The sequence below is a fragment of the Myotis daubentonii genome, chromosome 9, assembly GCF_963259705.1.
Source record: "Myotis daubentonii chromosome 9, mMyoDau2.1, whole genome shotgun sequence".
Lineage (NCBI taxonomy): Eukaryota > Metazoa > Chordata > Mammalia > Chiroptera > Vespertilionidae > Myotis > Myotis daubentonii.
Window position 1 is genome coordinate 85,865,295 of NC_081848.1, and position 13,263 is coordinate 85,878,557.

At 65.7% G+C, this 13,263-nt stretch overlaps 2 protein-coding genes across 3 annotated transcripts in view; one reads left to right on the plus strand and one right to left on the minus strand.

Moving 5' to 3' along the window:
* The window catches only part of LOC132241847 (insulin-like), a 394,596-nt gene that overhangs the window by 66,966 nt on the left and 314,367 nt on the right, over nt 1-13,263 (plus strand). The gene's annotated exons all lie outside the window — the stretch shown is intronic.
* The window catches only part of KCNQ1 (potassium voltage-gated channel subfamily Q member 1), a 222,236-nt gene that overhangs the window by 42,195 nt on the left and 166,778 nt on the right, over nt 1-13,263 (minus strand). For both annotated transcript variants that reach the window (XM_059710702.1, XM_059710703.1), the window contains 4 exons: nt 10,249-10,324; nt 9,648-9,742; nt 8,860-8,906; nt 8,376-8,437 (listed from right to left, as the gene is read on the minus strand). In XM_059710702.1, the coding sequence (XP_059566685.1) occupies nt 8,376-8,437; nt 8,860-8,906; nt 9,648-9,742; nt 10,249-10,324 (280 nt within the window). The remainder of the gene's footprint in view (nt 1-8,375; nt 8,438-8,859; nt 8,907-9,647; nt 9,743-10,248; nt 10,325-13,263) is intronic.

The following is a 13,263-nucleotide window of genomic DNA, read 5'->3' on the forward strand; positions in this document are numbered from 1 at the left end:
ACTCTCTATCTCTCTCTCTCCCTCTCTGTAAAAAAATCAATAAAATATATTTAAAAAAAAAAAAAGAAAAGCAAAACGGATTGATCGTGTAAAGCGCAACCACTTAAGACTCGCTGGGTTAGAAAACGACACGATGGCACCAACATGGACAGCAACGACGCGCGTACGTCAGCAGGAGGCTGGCGGAGGTGCGTGTGGTAAGGTCCTTGCTTAGTCATCCAGGTGCAGACAGCACTGGACTCTGCTACAGGCCCTGTGGAATGTTCCAGATCCGCCTCTCCAAGAATGGCAAGAGACGGCATGGCTTCAAAGCCGGCGGAAGAAGGAATGGAACGAGGAAGCATCGTTAACCCAGCAAGAGGCAGGTAAGAGGAGGAAAATAAACATGAAAAAGTCAGAACACGTGGCGAGAAGTCAATCCAGACGTATCAGGAATGACGCCGAGTGCAACGCATTCAGTGATTTTTAAAGCCCGTGGGCTGTTTACAAAAGCCGCCTAAAATGTGTGTGTGGAACGTAAAAGACTGATACCAAAATCAGAAAAAAAACCACACCAAAAAACCCACAAGAAAACTACAGGTCAATATCCTTTGTAAATAGCCCCGGCCGGTTTAGCTCAGTGGATGGAGCGTCGGCCTGCAGACCAAAGGGTCCCGGGTTCGATTCCGGTCAAGGGCACGTACCTCGGTTGCAGGCTCCTCCCTCCCGGCCTGGGCCCTGGTCAGGGTGCGTGCAGGAGGCAACCCATCGATGTGTTTCTCTCACATCGATATTTCTCTCTGTCTTTCCCTCTCTCTTCCACTCTCTAAAAACCAATGGGAAAATGTCCTCGGGTGAGGATTAATATATATATCTCCCTAATAAACAGACATGCAAACGTTCTTAACAAAACAGTCGCACCCCCAATCCAGCGACTTATCAAGGAGCAGACAGCCCGGTACCGAGTGGGGCGTAGGCGGGTGGTATAACGTTCCCAGGTCAATGACTGCGTGACCCCATATCCACAGAACGAGGGGCAAAACCCGTGGGTGCAGACGGGCCTGTGAGAGAGAGAGAACGGGAAAGTGAAGGCACCTGGATTGGAAGGGAAAGCGAGAAGGGAAAGCTGTGGCCACCCTCGGTGCCCTATGTGTAAAACACCTCCAGGAATCAGTCACGGTGACGACGTCCGCCAGAATTCGCACCAGCAAAGCCTCCGCTTACAGGCGCGAGACGGAAAGGTGGTTGCATGCCTACACACCAGTAGGAAACAATTGGAAAAAGAAACGGAGAGAAAACAATCCCGTTCACCGTAGCATCGAAAATAATGAAATGTCTAGGAGCACGTTTGACAAGAGATGGGTCAGATTTATTCACTGGAAACGACCGGACGTCGCAGGGAGGCACTGAAGGAGGGCCCGCGAGTGGAAGGAGGCACCATGTTGGACAACCCTTGTCGAAATCCCTGCAGTTTGTCTGTGTTGTAGAAATTGACAAAATGATTCTAAATTCACAGGACTGCCCTGGCCAGTGCGGCTCAGCTGGTAGGAGCGTTGTCTTGTACACCAAAGGTTGTGAGTTCGATTCCCGGTCAGGGAGTGTGCAGGAGGCAGCCGATCAATCTCTCTCTCTCTCTCTCTCTCTCTCCCCTTCTCCTTCCCCTCTCTCTCAAATCAGTAAAAATCATGTCCTTGGGTGAGTATTAAAAAAAAAAATCAGCCTGGCTGGTGTGGCTCGGTGGTTGAGCATCGACCCAAGAACCAAGAGCTCGCCGGTTCGATTCCCGGCCAAGGGCACATGCCCCAGTTTCGGGCTCGATCCCCAGTAGGGGGTGTGCAGAAGGCAGCCGATGCGCGATTCTCTCGCATCCTGGATGTTTCTACCTCTCTCTCTCCCTCTCCCTTCCTCTCTCTCCAAAATCCATAAAAACACATTTTTCAAACAATTCACAGGCCTTAGAAATGGGCCAAAAGAATGGAACCGGAAGGCCTGCATCACCCCATCTCCGACTTGTCACGGAGCGACAATAATCAAGGCAGTGCCGCCTGGGACTGGGGACAGGCGCACGGAACCCAGCTGACAGGTCAGAAACGACGCCGACGTCGACGCCGAATTGGTTGTTGACGACTCAATGGGAGGAAATGGGGCCTCGAAGAAAGTGGCGAGGCTGCTGAGACCCACCAGCGAGCCAGGGAAGGGAAAAGAAACTGCGCTGGGGTTCCCCCGCCCCCCACGCCCCCAAACCCACTCCGCCAACCACAGCCCATGTAAGAGTTAAAGCTGCAAACCTCCTAGAAGAAAACGTTCATGACCCTGGATCAGGCGGCGGCCCCGCGACACGCCATTCAAGGCGGGGGCCGTACGGGAGCAGAGGAATCGGACTTCATTAAAATTTAAAACTTTTGTGTCCTAACAGACACGATTAAGTGAGTGAAAAGGCCGCCCCAGAATGGGAGGAAATATTTGCAAGTCATATATCTGATAAAGGACTCGGAGCCAGACCTATAAACAGCTCCCCGGGCTGAACAACGGGACCAACTGCTTAATTAGAGAATCGGCGCGAGAGTTGAATAAACATTTCACTGAAGGCGGCGATGAATGGCTAATAAGCACATGAAAAGTTGCTCAACATCGTTAGCGACGAGGGCGATGCAAATCGGGCCACAATGAGCTGCCCTGACACACTCGCCAGCCCGGCTCACATGAAAGGGCCGCCCGGCCGGCCGCCCCGAGACGGAGGGCGCGGGACCCCCGCGCGGGACTGGTGGGAAATCCGGGCGGCCAGACCCTCGGGAGACGGGGGGCTGCCTTCCAGCCAGCGACACGGAGGCCCGCCCCGCCCCGCCGGCCGGCCGGCGTTTCCAGGCGCGGCCCGCACCTCGAGCCGCGGGAACGTGTGTCCACACAGACACCGCAGACAAAGGTCCGGGCGGCAGGGCCCACAATAGCCCCTCGCTGGAGACAGTCCAGACGTCCATCACCGGCCACGGGGCCACCACATGTGCCCCGGCGCACAACGGAGCGCTGTTCTCCCGCTGCGGGGACCCCCGGGCCGCCGTCCCTGTGAGAACGGCCGTTTGTGGGACGCGGCCGGAGGGGGCACGGTTCCAGCTTTAGAGAAATGGAAGGACCCCGAGACAGAGCCGGTCCGCGCCTGGCCGCGGCCGGGCCGGGGGCGGGCGGAGCTGCGAGGAGTGGACATGGCCTTGGTGCGGAGGAGGCTCGCAGGCCCGGCCCCCGCGGAGATGGTGGCCCGCTGACACTGGGCGTGTTTTACGGCACCAGCGGAATACATCTTATGGCGTAAATTATGCCCCAGTGAAGCTTTCACGAAAAAGCAGTACAAACAAGACGAAGGCCGTTCGCCATGGCAACAGACAGTCCAGGGAGCAAGGCCACGGGAGACAAAGGGGGCGCTGCCGCCGTAAACGGGGGGCCCGGCGCCCAGCGCGGAGGGAGGAGGCGTGAATGTCACGTGAGCCTGACCTGAACGCGACGGGCGTGCGAAGCGGACGTGGACAGGAGCACGGAGGAAACCGCCCAGTGCTCCCGGGGTCGGGGTCCCCACAGACGGAGGAGGTGGGGGCGCCCAGCCAGACCGTCGCCGTGAGAAAGGACGAGACACGGCCCCTGGGGACGGCTCGCGTGGCCCTGGAGAGCGTCCTGCTGGGCGAACTCAGTCAGGCGGCAAGAGCCACACGCTCTCACTCACACGTGGGACCGAGAACGGAAACTCGTGGACAGAAACGCCGTGTCCTGGTTGCCAGAGGGAAGGGAGGGGGGAGGGGTGAAGGGGGCCTGACGTATGGTGACAGGAGATGAGGTGCTGCCCTGGCCGGTGTGGCTCAGTGGATAGAGCGTCGGCCTGCAGACTCAAGGGTCCCGGGTTCGATTCCCGTCAAAGGCACCTGCCCAGGTTGTGGGCTCGATCCCCAGGGTGGGGGCTGCAGGAGGCGGCCGGTCCATGATGCTCCCTCATCATTGATGTTTCCATCTCTCTCTCCCTCTCCCTTCCTCTCGCTGAAATCAATAAAAACATACGTTTTTTTAAAAAGATGATTTGCCTTTGGGGGGGGGGTGGCACATGGGCGCCATACAGATCTTGCCTCCTAGAAGCCTGTGTGACCCTGTTAACCTAGGTCACCCCAGTGAATGGAGCTAAAAACCCCCATTTCCAACAAGGCTGTGCTTTCACAAACAGTTAACAGGCTGTGGGCAGAGCACAATGCCGGGCCCAGCCGCCTGGGAACCCGCTCGGCACTGGGCGCAGGGGGCGCATTTACAAGCACGGAGCGTCCGCCAGGCCCCCACCCCCCCCCCCCCCCCGCACCCGCTCAGAGGATGGCCCGCCTCCAGGGCCTCCCACGCCCACAGAGCCCTCGCCGCCGCCCCCCCCAGCGCCTCAGGTCCCTCTGCAGACAGATCCCCGGCCGGGCCTCCGGGAGAAACCAGAGGCGCTGGCAACGGAGACGAGAGGAATCCGCACGTGAGCGACCATTAACAGTAAACGCTACGTCATCCCAGCCGGGGCCCGGCCAGTGCGGCTCAGGGGTTGAGCATCGACCTAGGAACCAGGAGGTCAGGGTTCGAGTCCCGTCAGGGCATGTGCCCGGGTGGTGGGCTCGATCCCCAGTGCAGGAGGCAGCCGGTCCATGATTCTCTCTCCTCATGGATGTTTCTCTCTCTCCGTCTCCCTTCCTCTCTGACATCCATAAAGAGATACACGGAGTGGCCAGATGATTATGACCACCCGACATTTGTTTGTAGGCAAATTGGCTATAATTTTGCGCTGAAGTTGCTAGAGGGCCGGACCATTATAAACGTCTGAATAGCACGACATACCCAAGTATCGTGGCTGGTCAGGTTCATCCTATCATGGTGATGGCGTATCCCAATGGAGACGGCGTCTTCCAACAAGACAACGCGCCATGCCACGGTGCTGTATTGTGCAGAAGTGGTTTCAAGAACATGAGGGAGACTTCACCTTGCTCAGGGGGCCCCCACCATCACCAGATCTCCATCCAATGGAGCATTTGTGGGACGAAGTTAAAAGAGCCATCAGGCAGCGGGTTCCACAACCATCAAATCTCACAGAACTGGACAGTGCGATTCGCCAGGCATGGTGTCAGACTCCTCGCATCACCTTCCCACATCCCGTGGACTCAATGCCAAGAAGAATCGCCGCAGTACTGAAGGCAAAAGGTGGCCCAACGAAGTCCTGATGGGTGGTCATGATACTCTGGCCACTCAGTGTATTTTAGACACCTGGGGGGGGGGGGCGGTGCAGTTTGAGTGGCACCTGGAGGGAAAACGCAGCCTCCCGTTGAAACGCCACCTAGGAAGCTGGGGGACAGAGGGCGGCGGTGCCTGAGGCCGCGTCCCGGGAAGGAAGACGGAGAGAGGGAACGAGAGAGGACGGCCCCCGCGTGGGATCCGCAGGGCGGGCGGGCCCTGGAAATATGAACAGAACGGGCACATCGCCGGCCAGCGCGGCCAACAGCAAGACGAGGAACGGCCCACGTCGGCAGCCTGGGCCCGGCGGCGGATGACACGGGCGTGAACGTGCCAGGGAACTTGGGTTCCCAGGATACACAACTGATGGAGACGGACGGACGGAGAGGGGACCGCCGGACCGTCCCACACCCACTCCGGTCGCGGCGGCCGAGTGAAAACCTTCCCACAAAGAAGCCACCAGGCCAGACGCCTCCGCCCCTCTGTGCGAGGGGAGACACGCCCCAAGCCCGCCCGGAATATTCTAGAACACGGAAGGGGCGGAGCACCTCTCAGCGTTGGTAACAGGAGCTTGGGGTGCAGCTTGTAGGCCTGGGAGACGGAGGGAGAGGGCAGGAGGGGCAGTGTCGGGGACAGATGCCTGGGGGACTGGGCCTGCCCGGTCTGGGGCAGCCCGGGTTGGGGGGGCGTCCCGGGCTGGAGGGCATGCCCGGGTGGCAGAGGGTGGGAAGAGGGTTAGGGGGCGGGGCCCCAGCCCCCCTACCTCTGGACCGGGGCCTGGAAACCCAGGGCTTCCCTGAGCCCGTCTCTGAGCCACGGACATTTCCGGCAAACGCCGAGAAGAAGGGACCCGCAGGCCCACTGCGCTCCTCGGTCGGCACGCACTCCACCTCGAAGCCAAGCTGGGACCAGGGCTCGGCAGGAAGGCGCGTGAGGGCCCTGCTCTCCCCGCGGCCCAGGCCTGGCATCGAGAGGGGGCTCCCTGCAGGGAAACTGAGGCACCAGAGCAGCTGAGCCCGTCTTTCCCCGGCAAATGGACCCGGGCCGCTGCCCTCAGAATGATCTGCTCCCAGGAGTGGGGGCCGGCGACCAGGCCCCCCAAAGGCCCCGTCCCGTCCCTCCGAGCCCCTGGTCCTGCGGCTGAGGGCCAGCCTGGGACGGGACCCTGTCACAGCCCCGGGTCTGAGCCGATGAGGAAGCCGGTGGGGGCTGGAGCCCCGGCTGCCCCCGCCAGGCAGGCTCCTCTTTGGCTCCAGGCCAGTGGGCGGGGGGCCGGCCGGGGAGGGCGCCGCTGGCCCGGCCACTGCTGCAGGCCCGCTGGGCCATGGGGCCGGCGGCCGCTGGGTTTCCTGCCCCGCTTCCTGCCCCCAGCCAGCAGGATTGTGGGGTTGTTTATGGGCCCGATGGCGGCGGTGATAAGCGATAACGTGGGGCCCAGGACGTGCCATGGTGCCCTCCGGGACCGGCGAGGCCCGTTCCCAGGGTCTGTCCCCAAGGGGGGCGTCGGTCAGCACAGGGTGGGGCCGGGCAGGCCTCTCCTTTGGTGAATGGATGGACAGCGGGGCTGCCCACACTCCCAGGGGCAGCGTGGCCCTGCCCACTCCTCAGACCCCCACGCAGGTGACTCCACCTCCGTGGGCAGCACAGGGGGTGAAGATGGCACAGACCGGTCCCCCCAAGTGCCACGTGTGCAGACTGTGGCTGGTCCCCCGTGGCCCACCACCCTGACCGCGTCCCACCACCCTGACCGCGGCCCACCACCCTGACAACAGCCCACCCAGGGCTGGTCCTGCTAGGCCCCTGGGAGGTGTCACTCCAGCCCTGGAGGATCACTGCTCCGGGGGACCCTGTCACCCACCCGCTGTCACCCTCCCAGAGGACACCAGGCTCCCGGGTGTGCCCAGAGCTGTGGGCAGAGACCTCAGAAAGGCCGGACAGCCGGGCCGGGGAGGGAGGAGGGCGAGCGCATCTGGAAGGTGGGAGGGGGTACCCCAAGGCTGCACTCAGGGGTCCCCCAGCAGAAGCTGCCGTGGCCAGGCCAGTCCAGGGCTGGTGAGGAAGCTGGGGTGCCCTGGATCAGCCCCTGCCTCCTCTGGAAGCCCCAACACAGGGTGCCCCACTGTCCTGGGCTCCGCCCGCCCCTCCACCCCCACCCCATGCGCCCTGAAGGGCGTGCCCACCCTTTGTCCCTGCCCCAACCTCCACAACTGAGGCCAAGGACCCATCCACGAGTGGCTGAGCTCAGGGCCCCCGGCTGGCCTGGTGGGCTGACCACTCCCGGGCTCCGTTCCCATCCTGCCAGACGGGACCATGCCTGGAAGGGGCGGGCACCAGGCCGCTCAGGCCCATGCTGACCCAGGGGCCAGGCCCACCGTGGGAGCCCCATGGGCACCTGGACAGCGGCCTCCCTTTCGGCCTGACCCCGTGGACTGGTCTTGGGGCCCCGCTGGTGCAGGTGAGGGGCCGGGAGTGGACGGGCCGCGCCCGCCCCGCCTGCCCAGCTGCAGTCCACGAACATGGGCCAGAGCCCGGCGTTGCCGGGGAAACGAAGGGCAGCACCCCCTGCCCAACCGAAACGCCTCTATTTTTAGCCCCAGCGACTCCGATAAAGTCCGCGCAGCCCCAGGAGCTGCTCGCAGATAACGCCGCTCCCACAGACTTCAAAGGCGGCGCCCGGGCCCCGGGGAGAGGGCACAGGGCCTGGCGGGAGCGGGGCATCCCGGGCCCCACCTGGGGCCCAGCAGGGTCTCGGCCGACACCCCCACCTCCCAGCGCAGTGGGGACCGCACAGCCCCTCCCCCACGACGCACCCCTGAGGTCCCCGCGTGCACGGCTGGGGGGCGAGGGCTGCGACTCCTAGCTACTTCGGGAGGGGCCTGCGGGCACCGTGCCACCGGCCAGGAAAGGGGTCACTTGTCAGAGGTCGAGAAACCAGCCCGGCCGAGGCCGCCTGCCCCGGGACGATGCCCAGCGGGTGGGGGCAGTGGGCCCCGGAGTCACTGGCGCTGTGTCCGCCCCGAGCACGGAGGGAGGAGGGGCACCCCCCCCCCGGCAGCTCCGTCCCCGTCCTCACAGCTGGGGAGTGAGCGGCTGCCCGTGGGGGGCACCGTGCGGGCCCCGAGACGCCACTGCCCCCCAGAGCCGCGCCCGGACCCCGCGCCTACCTTGTCTTCCACGCGGTTCAGGCGGGCGCCGATGGTGTTGCTGCCCCGGTCCTTGCTCTTCTCTGGGGGCAAAAGATTGTGTCAAGAATGTGCGTGTTGCGGGGGCAGGCCAGGGACCCCGACTGTGTTTGGGGAGAAGCGCGACTGAGGGGAGAGGGAGCCCACGGGGGAAGGCTGAACCCATGACCTTCTGCGGCAAGAACGTCAGAGGGTGCGGGTGCGGTGGGTGCAGTGGGGTGTGATGAGATGGGGTGCAGTGAGGTGAGATGGGGTGCAGTGAGGTGAGGTGGGGTGCAGTGAGGTGAGATGGGGTGCAGTGAGGTGGGGTGGGTGTGTGGGGTGCAGTGAGGTGGGGTGGGAACCTGCCCCTCTCTGGCTCATGGCCTGCCCCCCAGTGCAGAGACCCTGGGGCCGTCCGACGGGGGTGGGGAGAGCGGGACGGGGCTGGTGCCCGCCGTGCCCAGGCGCCGTGGCCGGGACCCACCTGAGACGGAGATGAAGAGGGAGGGCTTCCCGATGGACTGGTCCAGCCTGGGAGGGAGACAGAGAGCCGCTCACGCCCGCCGCACCCGCCTGTGGGCGAGCAGACGGCGATGTGCCCAGCGAGACGACAGGCCGCCCACCCGGGGCCCTGCCGCTGCCCCAGACCTGCCAGCTCCTCCCAGACCCGAGGCCCACGCTCCCGCTGGGGGGGGGGGGTCGGGGTCAGGTCCCTCCCGCAGACGCCTCCTGGGCAGGGCCGGGCCGGGATCGCCCCGTGTCCCGAGGCTGCGCCACGAGTGCCCAGGCCGCCCCGCAGACACGCCCGAGAGGCAGGTCCGTGGCTGGGCCCTCGGGGAGGCCAGGGCCTGAGCGGGGCCTTCGTGTCCCGGGGGCGGGTCAGGGCTGGGCAGCCCCAGCCCCCGGCCTGGGCAGGACCAGCACACCCTCCGCTGTCCCTGCAGCCGGGATGGAGCGAGGGCCCAGGCCGGCCCGGGAGACACCGCTGGTCTGACCCACGCGAACAGGCTGCCGGCCTCCAGGTCAGAAGCCAGAGCACCCGCTCCCCGTGGAGGCAGGTCCCCACTCCCGTCCCGGGGGGAGGCCAGGGTGGGAGGCCAGGGTGGGAGGCCAGGGTGTGCTGGGCGTGAGCCGGGCAGGGCTCCTGGGCAGGGCTCCTGGGCTGGGCGGCAGGGATGGGCCTGCAGCTCCGACAGGGGCAGGCGGGGGCCCGCGTGGAGGGGGCCCGCGTGGAGGGAGCCGTGCCGGGGCCTGCGGGTCTCGGGCGCCCACCTTCTCTGCAGCTCCTTGATGCGCACCATGAGGTTGAGGTGGCCCTGGGAGTACTGCTCGATGACGTCACGCACGTCGTAGGGCTTCCGGGCTTGCTGCGGGCGAAGGCACAGTCACCCCTCTGCCCCTGGCTCCGCGGTGCGGACAGCGGGGTCCCCGGGTCTCTGAGGGACGGAGGGAGGGGACCCGCGGGCGGGACAGGCACCCGCCACCGAGGGCATCTCTGCTGGGAGCACCCGTCACCTCTGAGCCGGGCGGAGGGGCGGCGGGCAGCGGGGAGGGTGGCGGGCAGCGGGGAGGGGCGGCGGGCAGCGGGGAGGGGCGGTGGGCAGCGGGGAGGGGCGGCGGGCAGCGGGGAGGGGCGGTGGGCAGCGGGGAGGGGCGGCGGGCAGCGGGGAGGGTGGCGGGCAGCGGGGAGGGGCGGTGGGCAGCGGGGAGGGGCGGCGGGCAGCGGGGAGGGTGGCGGGCAGCGGGGGCGGCGGGCAGCGGGGAGGGGCGGCGGGCAGCGGGGAGGGGCGGCGGGCAGCCGGGAGGGCGGCGGGCAGCGGGGAGGGCGGCGGGCAGTGGGGCGGGCGGCGGGCAGCGGGGCGAGTGGACTCACCTGGAACTTCTTCTTGGCCACGAAGTACTGCATGCGGCGGATGACCCTGATGGTGGCGCGGTGGTGCTCCCGCAGCCTGCGGGGCGGGGGAGGCGTCAGTGCCCCCGACGGGCGTGGCCCTTCCCCGTGCCCCCCGCTGCGCGTGGCCGGCCAGAACCAGGGACCCGGGGCTCGCGTGGCTGCCCCCCCCACTCACAGCAGAGCCACGGACACGTCTCTACGCTGGGCCCTGGGGCCCACGCGTCACAGGAGGGGTGGGAGCAGGCCCGGCCGGGGCCCCTTCCAGCCGGACGCTTGTGCCCCCCGGGGGGTGGGCGTCTGGAAAGGGCGGGGCCTGCAGGACAGGCGGCCGAGGACGGTCACTGCTGAGCCGCTCGGCCTGTGTCTAAAGCTCCTTCTAGAAACACCGTCGACAGAGACGCCACAATCCACGAGATGCGTTTGAGGAGGAAAAAGACGGGAAGGACACGGGGCGTCGCTTCGGTTCCGATGTCCATTCCGACCAAACCCTCTGCTGAAACCGCCCAAAGCCAGACCCGCCCACGACCCCCACGCTGGTGGCAGCCTCGGCCCCGGCCAGGAGCGCCCAGCCCAGGAGCGGAGGGACCAACCGGGAGCCTGCGGGGGGCGGGCGGGGGGGGGCGCCCGCGCCTCTGGGGCAGCTTTGGGGTCACGGTGTGGACACAGGCTGAATGGGGCTGGCGGAGAAGCGGGGCGTCAGGGCACAGACAGCAAGGATTTGAGGGGACAAGATCCTGGTCAATGGGGGGCCCCAGAGAGGGGGCGCCTGCCACGCAAGGGCCCTCAAGGCATCTGTGAGTCAGGCAGCACCAGCTGGGGTGAGGGGGCACCGGCTGGGGTGAGGGGGCACCGGCTGGGGTGAGGGGGCACCGGCTGGGGTGAGACGGCACCGGCTGGGGTGAGGGGGCACCGGCTGGGGTGAGACGGCACCGGCTGGGGTGAGGGGGCACCGGCTGGGGTGAGACGGCACCGGCTGGGGTGAGGGGGCACCGGCTGGGGTGAGACGGCACCGGCTGGGGTGAGGGGGCACCGGCTGGGGTGAGACGGCACCGGCTGGGGTGAGGGGGCACCGGCTGGGGTGAGGGGGCACCGGCTGGGGTGAGGGGGCACCGGCTGGGGTGAGACGGCACCGGCTGGGGTGAGACGGCACCGGCTGGGGTGAGGGGGCACCGGCTGGGGTGAGGGGGCACCGGCTGGGGTGAGACGGCACCGGCTGGGGTGAGGGGGCACCGGCTGGGGTGAGACGGCACCAGCTGGGGTGAGGGGGCACCGGCTGGGGTGAGGGGGCACCGGCTGGGGTGAGACGGCACCGGCTGGGGTGAGGGGGCACCGGCTGGGGTGAGGGGGCACCGGCTGGGGTGAGACGGCACCGGCTGGGGTGAGGGGGCACCGGATGGGGTGAGGGGGCACCGGATGGGGTGAGGGGGCACCAGATGGGGTGAGGCGGCACCGGCTGGGGTGAGACGGCACCGGCTGGGGTGAGACGGCACCGGCTGGGGTGAGGGGGCACCGGCTGGGGTGAGGCGGCACCGGCTGGGGTGAGGCGGCACCGGCTGGGGTGAGATCCTGATGAACTGAGCTGAAGAAGCTGCTCGTAGGTAAAAGCTGAGCAGAGCCTGCTGCAGACACATGGCCCTGGGCAGAACTGGGGTTCAGAGTCCACCAGGGAGGGGGCTTTCAGCTGAGACCCCCATGGCCTCAGGTCATCTCCGTGCAGGCCTGGACCAAGGTGCCTGCCTGCACCTTCCGCAGCCGGGGGAGAACGGGCACCTGGGCGGAGGTGACGGCAGGGAGCCCGGCCTTGCCTCAGCCTCCAGAGGCCGAGAAACGGGGGGTGGACCCCGGGAGCCGACCCGAGAGGCGGAGGCTCAGTGTGTCCGTGCTCTCAGCTCCTCCCCCAAGAGAGACCGTTTCCCAGCACTTGAACTTGGATGACCTTGAACTTACCGAGAGGGGAAGGGTGCTGGGAGGTCCCACTGGGTGTCCCTCACGCGCCCTGGGGACCACGCGAGTCAGCCTGAGCCGGCGAGGGGGCCACGCGGAGGACGGAGCTGCCCCGGCCGGGAGCCAGCGCCATGCAGTGGACAGGCGGGCAAGGCCGTCCGCGACCCCCCACCCTGAGCAGCCAGCCCCGCCCCCGCCAGGCCAGCAGAACCGCCTCCCCGCGGAGCCCCCTCGCCCACTCTCGCCATCGTGAGCGGCAAGGGCTGTGTTAAGCCACTGACGTTGGGTGTGTTTGCTACAAGCAGTAGATTCCAGGTAAGGAAACGGGGAATTGAACTGTGACCTCCTGGTTCATCGGTCAGAATCCCCAACCACACGGGGCTGCCGGGGAAGCCGCGGAGATGTGAGGCCAGAGAGACCACGTCCCACCAGCTGCCCCTGGGACGAGCCACGGGCGCCCACCCCGACGGGCAGCCCACGGCCGGCCACCGGCCCACACGCTGGTCGGTGATGGGGTTCACCTCTGAGCTGTCTGCTGAGGCCCTTTATTTAAAAACGCGTCTGCTCATTTGTGGTTACTTTATTGCTACGTTTTAATATATTTTTATTGACTTCAGAGAGGAAGGGAGAGAGAGAGAGAGATGGAAACGTCAATGATGAGAGAGAAGCGTGGACCGGCTGCCTCCTGCACGCCCCGCACTGGGGATCGAGCCCGCAACCCGGGCCTGCGCCCCGACTGGGAATGGAACTGTGACCTCCTGGTTCCTAGGTCGATGCTCAACCCCGGAGCCCCGCCGGCCGAGCTGAGGTCTTAAATAACCAGGTGAGCAGGCTCAAGGAACTAGATGGAAAGCTGAGAGTTTTGCCAGAGACATGAAATCTCTACGAAAAATCAGACGAAGGAAGTCCTCCGAGAAGGACAGGGTAGGCGGCCGAGAGCAGAGGGCGTGGAGATAAGGACACTTGTGAGCTGGATGAAAATAGCCCCGGGGGATGGAAAAAGCAGAATTAAACCGAGAGGAAAAAGTGCACCCAGGAGAGACGACGGTG